Source organism: Castanea sativa, chromosome 2 (genome assembly GCF_040712315.1).
Source record: "Castanea sativa cultivar Marrone di Chiusa Pesio chromosome 2, ASM4071231v1".
Lineage (NCBI taxonomy): Eukaryota > Viridiplantae > Streptophyta > Magnoliopsida > Fagales > Fagaceae > Castanea > Castanea sativa.
In genome coordinates, this window is record NC_134014.1 from 54,063,995 (window position 1) to 54,077,390 (window position 13,396).

Sequence of the window (13,396 nt, forward strand, 5' to 3'; positions counted from 1 at the left end):
CCCAAAAACTCTAGATTAAAATTTAAAAATGGCTCACCTCTGTTTTGCCAATTGTACGGTATTCATCGAAATATATAGAATAGTGAGTTTCTTACCATAATTTGACATAAAATTTGAATATCCTTGTGTTAATGCTATGCAACTAATAAAATACAGAATTTAGTTTTAGTTTTAGTTTTAGTTTTGGGGGGTTTGGTATATAAAATGGTATATTACCATCAAGTTAAAAAATAAATAAAAAATAAATAAAAAAAATATTAAAAAAAAACTTATCAACAATAGAAAATTTCAGGGGGGGGGGGGGGGGGGGGGACACGTTAATCCAAAAGGAAGGTGTAGGATAAATTAAGTTCTTAAATGCTTCTTTAAAATAAAAATAAAAAAGCCTTCTCAACAATAAAATTTTTATAACAAGTGTCCACCATAAAAATGTTTTGGAAATAATAATATATAGAAAAGTGTTACGTCCATAACATTTGCACAACAAATCTTAAATGACACATTATTACTAGTTGTAATTGTTAGGGTAAAAAAGTAATTTCAAATTTAAACTTGAGAAATATTTTAACAAATGTTTGTTTAATGACAAAGTTTAGTTCCGAAAGATAGACTTTTTACTTTATTTAATATCATTTACATTCTTGTCTTTGCCATCATGTTCAAAATCAAAGACTTAAAAATATAAGAACAAAGTTTGGCTACAACTCTCACTAAAAAAATTAAAATGACTACATATTTTTAAAATTTAACCATTGAATTACATGTTTTTTAACTTCTCAACACATATGTCAAATTTCATGTAAAGCAGATGTAATTTATTATTTGATTTATAAAATTATTTCTTAATTTATGCATAATTTTAGACTACAAAAATTTGAAATTTAAATATTTGATTGATGACATAACTATTGATTTTTAACCTCCTACAAATTTTGCAAATATGGAAAATATAAGAAGAAAATGTAATCCAATGGTAGATTTGTCAAAATTCACATTCAATAGAAAGATATTTAGTGAAATTGTAATCTTAAGCTACAACCAAGTTTATTGCCAAACTTTGTCCAAAAAATAATATTTTTCAACCACTGCAATTTTCTTTTTTTTGAAAAAAGTGGCCACTATTGTTTTGATAAAATATTTTAACAATTGTTTGTATTCAAAGGGAAATTTAGAACTCCTAGGGTCAAGTTTCTCATGGACAAATGATGACGTTAATTGGAATGGCAACCCACTAGATTGGCTGAATAGATAGAATATATGAGGTTTGAACCTACCTATATAAAAAAATCAATTGATATCTTAAATTTGATGATAAAAACAATCATTATTGGCTAAAAGCTATAGGTTAAAATTCTATAGTATGTCTAATAATTTTTTTTTTTTTTTTAAATCTTATGTTACGTTGGCTAAAATTTCTTTGTTATGGTTTGCTCTAATATTTTGTCCTAAAAACTCAACAATGAATAGTGTCCTCAATACATTTATTGAGCACTCTTCACTTAATACACCAAATAAAAATTTATTTTATTCACTCCCTCAAAAAAATGGATTAAAAAAAAATATATATATATATATATATATATATATATATATATATATATATATATATATATATATAAAGGAAGGGAGAATAATATTAAAATAGAATAATGGTAGAGTACTGTTTGATGCAATTTCTGATGTAATTATATGTAAATATTGGATTAGCTAAATAAACAAAATGAGTTTTTAGGCTAAATCTAAATAAAAATCCACTAACAGGGATGTGAATTCTCAAGGAAATGTCAAAATGTTCCATAAAAATCCATTGACAGGGGTGTGAATGCTTAAAGAAAGGTCAAAAGGTTTCGTAATTTATAGGTAGGGATGATAATTTAGATTCGACCCGCGAATACCCAGCTCAGCCCGACCCTAATGGGCCAGATTTTACCCAGCCCGATAAAGAATAGGGTCAGGTATGGTTTTTTTTTTTTTTTTTAAACATGAAGCGGATCCGGGTCGGGTATGGGTTTTATAAAAAAAAAAACTGAAACCTTGCCTAGATATTACCTGATTATGTGAGATTACTAAAACAGCTCTTTTATATATATATCACTGTAAACCCTAACTCACTAACCTAATACCCAGCCGCCTCTCATTCCCATTTCAATTCACTTCTCTTTGTCACTCACCCTCACCCTAACCCTCAATCTCTCTGTCACGCCTCACCTTAACGCACAAGAGCACACAGCCACGCACTTAGCCACGCACAAGAGCACGCAGCCATGCCTCATTCACTCACTCTTAAGCCACGCTTCGGCCTCACTCACTCACTCTCAAGCCACGCCTCGACCTCACTCTCAAGCATGCAACCATTGTTTGGGTTTTCTTCTTCCAATTGCTTGTGGGTTTTGTTTGTTTTTGTCAAATAGATTGATGTTTGTTTGTCAAATTAAAATGTTGAGATATTCCTCAGTGGATGTTAGGCTATGGAGATTTTTTATTTATTGAACCAATGGAATGATATGTCTAAATTATTATACTTTAGGTTCATATGGGTCAATATTTGTGTGTGTGTTTTCCAGTTGTTATCAATTAGCTTTGGATACCACAAAATGGAAATGCCTATCTGTAGCACCTCATGTTTGTATATTTCCCAGTTTTTAACCTATTAAGCCTAAATCATTCATGTGAGTTTTGATGAAGAAAAGTTGGAACTTTTAATAAAATCGAGAGTAAAATTGTTATGCATAGAAAATACAAAATAGAGGAGGAATGAATTATGGGCTTCAAAAATTTTTTTTGGTTGGGCCAAATTTGGGCCCAAGAAGATAAACGGGGCCCGCGAGGCCCGCCGGGTCGGTTCTGGGCTTTGGGAAAAAAAATTGATTAATAATTGGGCCAGGTCTGAGTTGCGGGTCTTGGCCCGCGGGTCGGGTCCAGGTATGCAAAAACCCAGCCCGAACCCGACTCGTTACCATTCCTATGTATAGGTAGGCATTTGCCTCTAATTTACAAATTAAGCAGCAAAATGTACATGTTTTGAAACTATTTAGCAAAATATTTCTCGATTTTAACAAAATCGAATTATAGGTGGAACTCGACATTATGTTTGCCTCTAATTTACAAACTATACAACAAAATGTTCATATTTTAAAACTAAGTAGCAAAACGTCCCTCGATTTTAACAAAATTGAGTTACAAGTGGAACTCGACATTAGCTATATACATATTTTGCCACTTAAAATTTTTAGAAAATTTTGAAAATATCGAGTTTTACACAAAACTCAATTATAGCAAAGTCAAATTTTAAAAATAGTAACATTTTGCTAAATAGCTTCAAAACGGGACATTTTGTAAATAGTTTCAAAAACAAATAGATTGTAAGAGCATTCTTATTAAGAATGTTAAATGCTATAAATGTTAAATAGTCAACACTGCTATTCATTGTTCAAACATTATTTTGAGTGTGAATCATCCTTATGATGCAATACACTTGAATGGAGTTCAACATTGGGTGGGTTTCATCGACAATAGTGACATAAGAGGATTGTGACCTTGAGATAATTATATGCTTCAACATGAGCCACAAAGTGTTTCGAATAATAAAGATTGCCAAATAAGGTGTTTTGAAAACTAAGGGAGCGTTTAATAATGTTGTTCTAGTAACGTTATTTATATTTTTTGGAAATACGTGTAGGTGAAAAAGTGTGTAAAAATACGTGTAATGTTGTTTAAACACTGAAAACCGTTGTTTAAAATACCTTATCAAACACCCCTTAAGGTTCCTAGGGCCGGACAATGTTTCCAAGGAAAAAACTTTTTGTGTTCAATGATTGCTTTGCTTTTATTGTTTATAATGAATGCATTAGGACAAAGGAATACTTCAATATATGGGTGATGCGTGAATATGGGGTCGAGGATTCTTGGATCAAACAACTTGTTGTAGGATCCCTCTTAAAACCTAAAGAGCCACTAAGATTTGCCAAGAATGGAGAGTTTCTTCTATTTGGTGACGATAACAAAATAGTATTGTATAACACTAATTCTCAAGAAATGAAGAATCTTCAATGTGGGGGGTTTCCAAATTGGTTCGCGCCAAGACAAGCTATGGTTTACGTGGAGAGCCTAGTTTCATTCACGGGTGCAAATGATTTTAAAACACATGTTTAAGTTATCAAGAGCTTATTAGTTTACCGACATTGTCTGATTTGCCCTATCAAGAGAATATGGATTTTAACCCCCTTCCTCACTTGTCGAATGCAATAAAAAGATGTGCATTTAATTATATTAAACTTAAAGCTATCTATAACATAATAAAATAAAGGGAAAAACAAATGTATCTAATGAACAAAGCTTCCATTATTTCAAGGTATGTGAGAAGTTATTAATAGACCGTCTTACCCCCAAAATGGGAATTATGATTCTCCAACTTGGACCCATGGCAAAATTTCGTAGAAGGTATATACTTGTACTTGACATCACACCACCGCCCAAAGAACAAGTATTATTCTTGAGCAAGTTGAGGGTGAAAAGAAATATTTCAGGGGGTAGTTTTTCTGGTTTTCTAGAACTGAAACATGTGGGATATTCAAGTATTAGGCAATGGCTAGTAGCAATACATACACCCAATTCAGTAAAAGATAATGACTTTCTACAAAATAATAGTTCATAATCATGCTTTAATCTTCTTTCTATTCAACATGGATGATATAACTGAGTATGTAATCAGACTAAACCACCAATAACTACTATAGGAAACATATGAGGAAGGAATTTTACAATAAAACCAAACACACGACAAGATAGTTCATAGGGTTCCATTCTAGTGAAAATACGGGTGAAGAAAAACGCTCCAACAGTAAGATTCATTAAAACTTATACAACATGAATGGTTTTAACAATTCCCAAATAATGGGTTGGAGCAGGGACGTAGCTATGCTTGGACCAAGGGGGGCAATGGCCCCCCTTGGCCCAATGGCCCCCCTTGGCCCAATGAGAAAAAGCAAAATATAAAATATATGAAACTTGGTTTTGAATTTTCATACTCAATTTTTGTTCAATATTTCCATGCTTTTACAAAAAAATACAATTTCTTTATTCAAATTTTCATTAAATTTTGATTCTTTTTATAAGTTTCTGTCTGGATTCTAAATGATTTATGAAATTTATCTTAAAGTATTAGCGTAGGATAATTGCAACTTAAGTGTTCAATGAAGTTCCCTAAAAAAGTTTGGGATAAACACACACACACATATATATATATATATATATATATATATATATATATATATATATATATATATATATATATATAATTTTATAAGTTGCTTGGATAAAAAAAAAAAAAGGTTTTTCATTGGGTTAATCTAGAGTTACAATATAAAGGTTTAGGTTATAACAATTTTTTTAAGCATTTGGGTTTGAGTATATCTCGCCCCCCCTCACTTGAAATCCTAGCTCCGTCCCTGGGTTGGAGGAATTTCCTTACAAAGCGGTTTGGATGTAAACCTTGTCCTCATTCAAATCTGCATTGGTGATGCTGTTATTCTCTAATTTGAAAACATGAATTCGATTTTGCTGAGTGAAGTAAATGCAATTCCCCTTGTATCCGAAAAATTCTCTAGTCGAAACAGAAAGCGAACAATCACTATGTAGAATAAAAGCGCGATCACCCAAGCTTTCCTCCAAAACCCATTCACCACCCCATTCATTCTTCTTATACACTTTGAAACCAACCACACAGAAAAAATGACGGCCTCTCCATTCCCTATCAAGGTATCTATCAACAATATAGATTGTTCCATCCGACTCCACCAAATGCATCTGTGTCTTCACACAATCTGACCCACAAGGATTCCATAATTTAACCAAATCCAATGTCGAATCATTGATTTTGATCCACCAACCTATTCCGAATCGATCAACCACATAGACTTGGCCCTCATACACAACAACATCATCGAATTCCAAATCCATTTCACCTAAACAGGTCAAACTCTCATCCCTACATTTTGCGTGGCCTAATTTACCGTCACTATAGGCAACAAAAACATGACAGTCGTTGAACATCACAACTTTATTAACACGCCCAATTGGAATGAGGCTTTGAATTTCAAGGGTATGAGCTCTAGTTAATTCGACGGTATCATAGTCCAGTAAAACAAAGTTGCTGGGCAAAATATTGGGGGAATCGGATTCGGATTCGTACCCTTCTCGATGTGGGTCTAAAAGATGCATTTTGCAATCTTCAACTTTGATCAACTCCCTTATCCGAAGAAGCTGAGGGAGTTAGACGATAGAAAATGGCTTCGTGGAGAAGGCATATGGTTTGCTGGTGAAGATGGTCAGCTTCATCATGCGATATAGCTAGCCAGCCTAGCCTTCGCCTCCGCCGTGGCGGAGGGAAAGGGTTGGGAAATTTGAGAGGGAAGCGAGGGATGAAGTCGGAGCAAGAAATAGCGGAGCGCCATGATTTACAGACACCGCGGAATCGGAGAATTTCGATGCGGGTGTCGAGGCATTTGCTGATCGGTAGAAACAGTTCCGAGGGAAGTTCCGAGCATTCCACACTCTCATTCATGTCTTGCGTTTCTTGGTTGACTTGGCTTTTGCTGGATTGTGTGGCCGAATGGCCGAACTGTGCGGTAAAATAACTGCGCACGTGTGTAATTCTCAAACCTTAGACAATATTGCATATAAGATGATAATTATTAATAAAATTGTTCATGTTCTAATTTGTAAGAACTGAAATGAAGGTTAGCAACTTTTGTAGGTCTTTAAATATCCCACTTGAAATCTCTAGATAAAATAACCACACAAAAATCCTGCAAGACCCACTACAATCCAAACACTATTTCACGCTTATCTCTCCATTTGAATATACGTTTAAGAGATTTACTCTCTTACTGTTTTAGTTGAATAAGATTTCTACTTCAATTTTGATTCATTGGTATCTTTAAATATCTCACTTGAGATCTCTATATAAGATAACCATACAAAAATCCTGTAGGACCCACTACAACCCAAATACTATTTCACTCTTATCTCTCCATTTGAATATACGTTTAAGATATTTACTCTCTTACTGTTTTAGTTGAATAAGAGTTCTATTTCAATTAGTTTAAGATATTTACTCTCTTACTGTTTTAGTTGAATAACAGTTCTATTTCAATTTTGCTTCATTGGTATCAGAGCTTTGAAGCAAGTCCATTTTCCCAGTGAAGCTGTGCAAGTATTTTATTTTTTGAATCCAACTTCTTTTCGTTTTGATATTTGCTTTACTCCACTCCACGGGCCTATGAAGGAAGAAAATCTCATCAATGTTTTTTGTTGGAGTATTGCTACTATTGTGAAGAAGAAGTTTGTTAGAGAAAAGGTTGCATTGTCGTGGACAAGTAGATTTTGTGATTGGGTAGGACTCTTGCTACATGGTGGAAGGCCATTGAAATTACTCTAGGAATTTATTTTATTTTATTTTTTTAACGTCAAAGCTTGGCTGGCCTAAAAGGGGAGTGTTGGAGCAGACATCACTACAGATTTGATTCACACCAATTTTTTTTTTTTTTTTTTTTGGATTTCTCTATCACGGTCAGCTTTCTAAATGGGGCAAAACTGAAAAATATTTTTAAAAATTTGAAAATCCATTTTCACGCAATTTATAATCAGCATGAGGAGAAATAATTGGCGAACCATGTCAAGAAGCACTTACTTGCCAAACAACATGGTAGAACTCAACCACAATTGGCATATACCTGATTATGTAAGTTAGACACTTAATTAGAACCACAAAAAAAAAAGTTATTTAATTAATAAAAGAATCAGCTAATAAGGCTAGAATATGGTATTTTACCCCCTTTTTCACTTGTCGAATGCAATAAAAAAATTGTGCATTTAATTATATTAAACTAAAAGCTATCTATGACAGAATTAAAATAAAGGGAAAAACAAATGTACATAGTGAACAAAGCTTCCATTATTTCAGGGTCTGTGAGAGGTTATCTCCAACACTGGGAAGATGATTCTCCAACTTTGACCCATGGCCACATTTTGGTAGAAGGTACTTGACGTCAAACCACCGCCCAAAGAACAAGTATTATTCTTGAGCAAGTTGAGGGTGGCTAGAAAATCTTAGAATATCAAGGAAAGCTGACAATGGAGAAGCAGTACCATCCTCCAAGTCAAACAACCCCGTGTCATAACTAGGAAACATCCTTACCACCTTAGTTGAACAAATCTTCAATGACAAAACAAGCACTTGGCTTATGGAAAATAGTTTGAACAGAGTGACCAAAAATATTTGAGGTGGGTAGTTTTTCTCCTTGTCTAGAACTGGAACATGTGGGATGTTCAAGTATTAGGCAATGGCTACTAGCAATACATACACCAACAGTAAAAGATTATGACTTTCTACAAAATAATAGTTCATAATCATGCTTTAATCTTCCTTTTATTCAACATAGATGATTGAACTGAGTATGTAATCATACTAAACCAGCAATAACTACTATAGGAAACATATGAGGAAGTAATATGAGGAAGGAATTTTACAATAAAACCAAACACACCACACCACATCACACCACAAGATAGTTCATAGGGTTCCAATCTAGTGAAAACACAAGTGAAAAAAAATGCTCCAACAGTAAGATTAATTAAAACTCATTCAACATGAATGGTTTTAACAATTGCCAAATAATGGGGTGGAGGAATTTCCTTACAAAGCGGTTTGGTTGTAAACTTTGTCCTCTTTCAAATCTGCATTGGTGATGCTGTTATTCTCTAGTTTGAAAACATGAATTCGATTTTCCTGAGTGAAGTAAATGCAATTCGCCTCGTATCCGAAAAATTCTCTAGTCGAAACAGAAAGCGAACAATCACTACGAAGAATAAAAGCTCGATCACCCAAGCTTTCCTCCAAAACCCATTCACCCCATTCATTCTTCTTATACACTTTGAAACCAACCACCCAGAAATAATGACGGCCTCTCCATTCCCTATCAAGGTATCTTTCAACAATATAGATTGTTCCGTCAGACTCCACCAAATGTTTCTGTGTCTTCAGAGAATCTGACCCACAAGGATTCCAGAATTTAACCAAATCCAATGTCGTATCATTGATTTTGATCCACCAACCTATTCCGAATCGATCAACCACATAGACTTGGCCCTCATACACAATAACATCATCGAATTCCATATCCTTTTCACCTAAACAGGTCAAACTCTCATCCCCACATTTTGCGTGGCCTAATTTACCGTCACCATAGACAACAAAAACATGACAGTCGTTGAACATCACAACTTTATTAACACGCCCAATTGGAATGAGGCTTTGAATATCAAGGGTATGAGCTCTAGTTAATTCAACGGTATCATAGTCCAGTAAAACAAAGTTGCTGGGCAAAATATTGGGGGAATCTGACTCGGATTCGTACCTTTCTCGATGTGGGTCTAAAAGATGCATTTTGCAATCTTCAACCTTGATCAACCATCCCTTATCCGAAGAAGCTGAGGGAGTAAGACGATAGAGAATGGTTTCGTGGAGAAGGCATGCGGTTTGCTGGTGAAGATGGTCAGCTTCATCATGCGATATAGCTAGCCAGCCTAGCCTTCGCCTTCGCCTCCGCAGTGGCGGAGGAAAAGGGTTGGGAAAATTGAGAGGGAAGCGAGGGATGAGGTCGGAGGAAGAAATAGCGGAGCGCCATGATTTACAGACGCCGCGGAATCGGAGAATGTCGATGCGGGTGTCGAGGCCTTTGCCGATCGGTCGTAACAGTTCCTCAGGAAGTTCCGAGCATTCCACACTCTCGCTCATGTCTTGCGTTTCTTAGTTGACTTTCCTTATGAATTGGGGTTTGCTAAAGGGGTTTCCAATTAAAGAAAGTTAGTTTGTACTAACATACTCCGATAGCGTTGCTCCCTCTCTCACATGATGGATTGGGTAAGGTGGAAAAAACTTTTCTCAAAAATATTGACTTAATGATTTTTTAAGCTGAGTTGAGTAATACCCCCATTAATAATACAAGCTTTTGCTTAAGAGACTCATGGTGGTTGGAAAAATTTAGATTTGGTGTGATAACTGATAAGCATAACCAGTTAAGATTAGTAGGAGGTTATGTTAGAGGGAAGTTTATGTTTTGGTGTGGGAGACTAATTAAACTGTTTGTGTAGTTGACTTCTCGATTACGTGTTTATTACGTGTTTATTGGTGAGAAGTCATGAGACAAATGGGGATTAGAAAGTGACAATATTTTATTTGTGTATTGGAAGTTCTAATATGTAATAAAAGGGAATTTTTTTTTTTTTTTTTTTTGGTAATTGAAAAAGTGGAAAACGTGGTTATCAATTATTGTGATAATTATATAAGTTTTTTGCTAATAAAAAAATAATTGTATAAGTTTATCTCTTAAAAAGTTTGAATTTAGTTTACAATTTGTTGAAAGAGGTGAAAAAATTGAATTTAGTAATTGCATAAGTGAAATTAAAATAATTTTTTTAGGAGTAAAACAATAAAATATGATAAATTTAATCGGCTGTAAAAAGGGGAAAATAATTTGGTTGGTAATTGCAAAAGTGCAAAACGTTGTTGACACTTGACATAATAAAATCAGTTTTTAAGAGTAAAACATGGGCCCGTTAGGGTAAAATATTTGATAATTCATATCCATTTTTCTATTTTAAAATAAATAAAACGAACATATAGTTGTTTTTGAATAAGTGGGTTAGTAGAAGAGTATTCATATTTTGTAGGCAATATTTTAGTGCAAGTTAGACATATATTTTAACCAGACTATCCTTTAATTTTGTCTCTACTTAAACATAAGGGTGTAGGGGTATTTTGGAACAAAAAAAAATCCAGTCCAAACAGGGGAAGCCCTTAAATAGTAGTATAGACTAACCTCTAAGCATGCGTGTGAACACATACTCAGAGGATCTTCTATTTTTTGGGGAAAAAGTTAAATAATTTGGTATGTGATGAATATTATGCGTTTACAGGTGAAATTATTTTTCATCACACCACTAGGTTTTTTTGTGGTTGAAACATATAGTAATTCCAAATTATAATGAATGCAAATTATTAACTTTTTTTTCAAAAAAATGGAAGATCCTCACGCGCGTGCCTAGAGGCTAGTTAAATTTAAATTGTAATCTTTTTTTTTTTTTTGAGAATCAATTTAAATTGTAATCAAATCTGTATATATCTGTTTATTTTTATTTTATTTTTTTGGATAAACTTGAGGATGTTTAAAAAAAATATTTGATTTGAAGATAAACGTGAGGATGATTTTTTTTAAAGGAGAAAAAAATAACAACAAACGTATAGTTACTTTGAAGAAGTGGATTAGTGGGAGAATGATCTTATTTTGTAGGAAATGTTTTAGGTGAGAGTTAGAGATATATTTTTAAATTTTTATCCTCAACCTTTGCCCCTACTTAAACGTTGGCTTTAGGGGTATTTTGGAACAAAAAAAAATCCGGCCCAAATAGGGAAAGCTCCTTAAATAATAGTATAGATAATGACAGACTTTATCTTAATAGTGTAAGTATTTTGTGTTAGAATCACATTCTCTCTTTAGTTTATGTTTGTTTCTAAAAAAATGGTTTGATATGAGATTTCTATAATTTATATAATAAAAAAACGATGATGAAAATGGTCTTAAATTTTCTTAGCTTAAATGTACCATACTTATCGTTAGGGATGTTTAAGGTAATTTTAATTTTGTCTCATAAAATTTGAAAATATTGATCCTTCGTAACATTAGGTATTGTTTGGATTTGTTCCCTTCTGTTAATACAACGTGCCTAACTGCCTATTAAGTACCAAATTAATCAAAATGACCTTAAACATAGAGGGTATAAAATCAAAACAAATCCTACATATAGTGGGTGTCATTCAGGTTCCAATATGACACTTAGCGGACAATTAGGTATGGTGCATTGATGGAAGAGAGCAAATCTTGATGGAAGAGAGCAAATCTAAACTATATTTAACGTTATGGGAGTAGTTCCAATTTTTGAAACTTCAAGGGGCAAAATCAAATTATCTCAAACTTTAACTATGTAATTTATAATTTGGACTTACAATAATTTATTTAATAAATTATTGCAATTTACATAATTGAGTTTTAAGTCCAATATTGCAAGTCCAACTTTATCAAAATTAAGGGTCAAATACCAAAATAAAGTTTAGATTAAAGCTCCATTTGGATCACGTTTCGGCGTTCGCATTTCTAGGTTTTGCCTTTTTTTTTTTACCAACACCTCTTGCACTGTTCAAGGGACATGAACAATGCATTAAGACAAAACTACAGTGCTGAACAGTATTTTTAGCAGTAAACAGTAACCCAAAAATTATTTTTTTATCGTTTTTAACAATAAGTTTTCAATTTTCAGCAAAATAAGCGGCATCCAAATACATACTAAATCCCAAAATCCAAAATACATCAAACTAATAAATTTAAAATCCAACTAGTTACTTGTTCTAATTTGAATCTACTATTAACATCACATTTTTTTACCCATAGGTAACAACTTGTCACCTTTAAAATATATATATATATATATATATACACACACACACACACACAAACATATTTCTTTTACAATGGGAATTGACTTCATATTCTACTATTAAATAAAGACTTGAAAAAGAAATCAATGTACCCACATGCTGGCAATTATATAAGTTCACCATATAATGTCATGTGATATTGGCTCAAAGTCCTTTGTTATTTGTTAATATTCTTTTGGCAAAAATTCAAAACTAGCCCACTAACTTTTAACGTTTGTCATTGCAGTCTTCTAATTTTAAGTTTTATTATTTCAATCCTCTAAGTTTCAATTGTTGTCAATTCAGTATTCCGTTAAATATCAGTTAATCATCTCCATTAAGTGATCCAAAAAGACGCTGTTTTGGCTCCTTTTTTAAAAAATAAATTTCGTAATTTAAACAAAAATAAAAAATGTGTTATTAAAAAAAAAACGATTAGGGGAACAACGTCATTTCCCTTACCTAAAATCAAGATACATAAAATCGAAATACAATCAGTAGCCCTAAATTGAGAAATTTGGGGGAAGAAGGGAGAAGTCTGGGTCAGCAGCAGTGAGAAGTGAGACCGAGATTGAGAGAAGTGAGACCAAGATTGAGAGAGAGAAACTGAGATTGAGACTGAGATTGAGATATTTCATTTCACAGTGGGCTAGGGTCCACTTCAGCAGGCTAGGGTGTACTCTGTTAGCTCCAGCTTCGGCCAAGTATAGTTTTGGGTAAGTGGTGATATAACTCTTTTGAACTTTTGTGTTTTTTTGGGTATAAGTAGTAGCAAAACAACGAATTATGTGCTAGATTTTATTGTGTGTTATATAAAGTTGCTGACTTTTTCTGTTGAAGATTATTTTTGTTTGTTTATGTTGG

The 13,396-nt window shown here is 33.3% G+C and overlaps 1 protein-coding gene and 1 pseudogene across 1 annotated transcript; both read right to left on the minus strand.

Moving 5' to 3' along the window:
* Nucleotides 1–5,454: 5,454 nt before the first annotated feature.
* On the minus strand, nucleotides 5,455–6,637 carry LOC142623148 (F-box protein At4g35733-like; annotated as a pseudogene).
* Nucleotides 6,638–8,384: 1,747 nt separating this feature from the next.
* On the minus strand, nucleotides 8,385–10,103 carry LOC142624074 (F-box protein At4g35733-like). Its single transcript, XM_075797575.1, has one exon. The coding sequence runs from the start codon at nucleotides 9,794–9,796 to the stop codon at nucleotides 8,696–8,698; it is 1,101 nt and encodes a 366-aa protein (XP_075653690.1). The 5' UTR covers nucleotides 9,797–10,103; the 3' UTR covers nucleotides 8,385–8,695.
* Nucleotides 10,104–13,396: the final 3,293 nt, after the last annotated feature.

Coding starts and splice junctions, on each gene's coding strand:
- LOC142624074 (XM_075797575.1), bottom strand. CDS start 9,796: ATGAGCGAGAGTGTGGAATGCTCGGAACTTCCTGAGGAACTGTTACGA.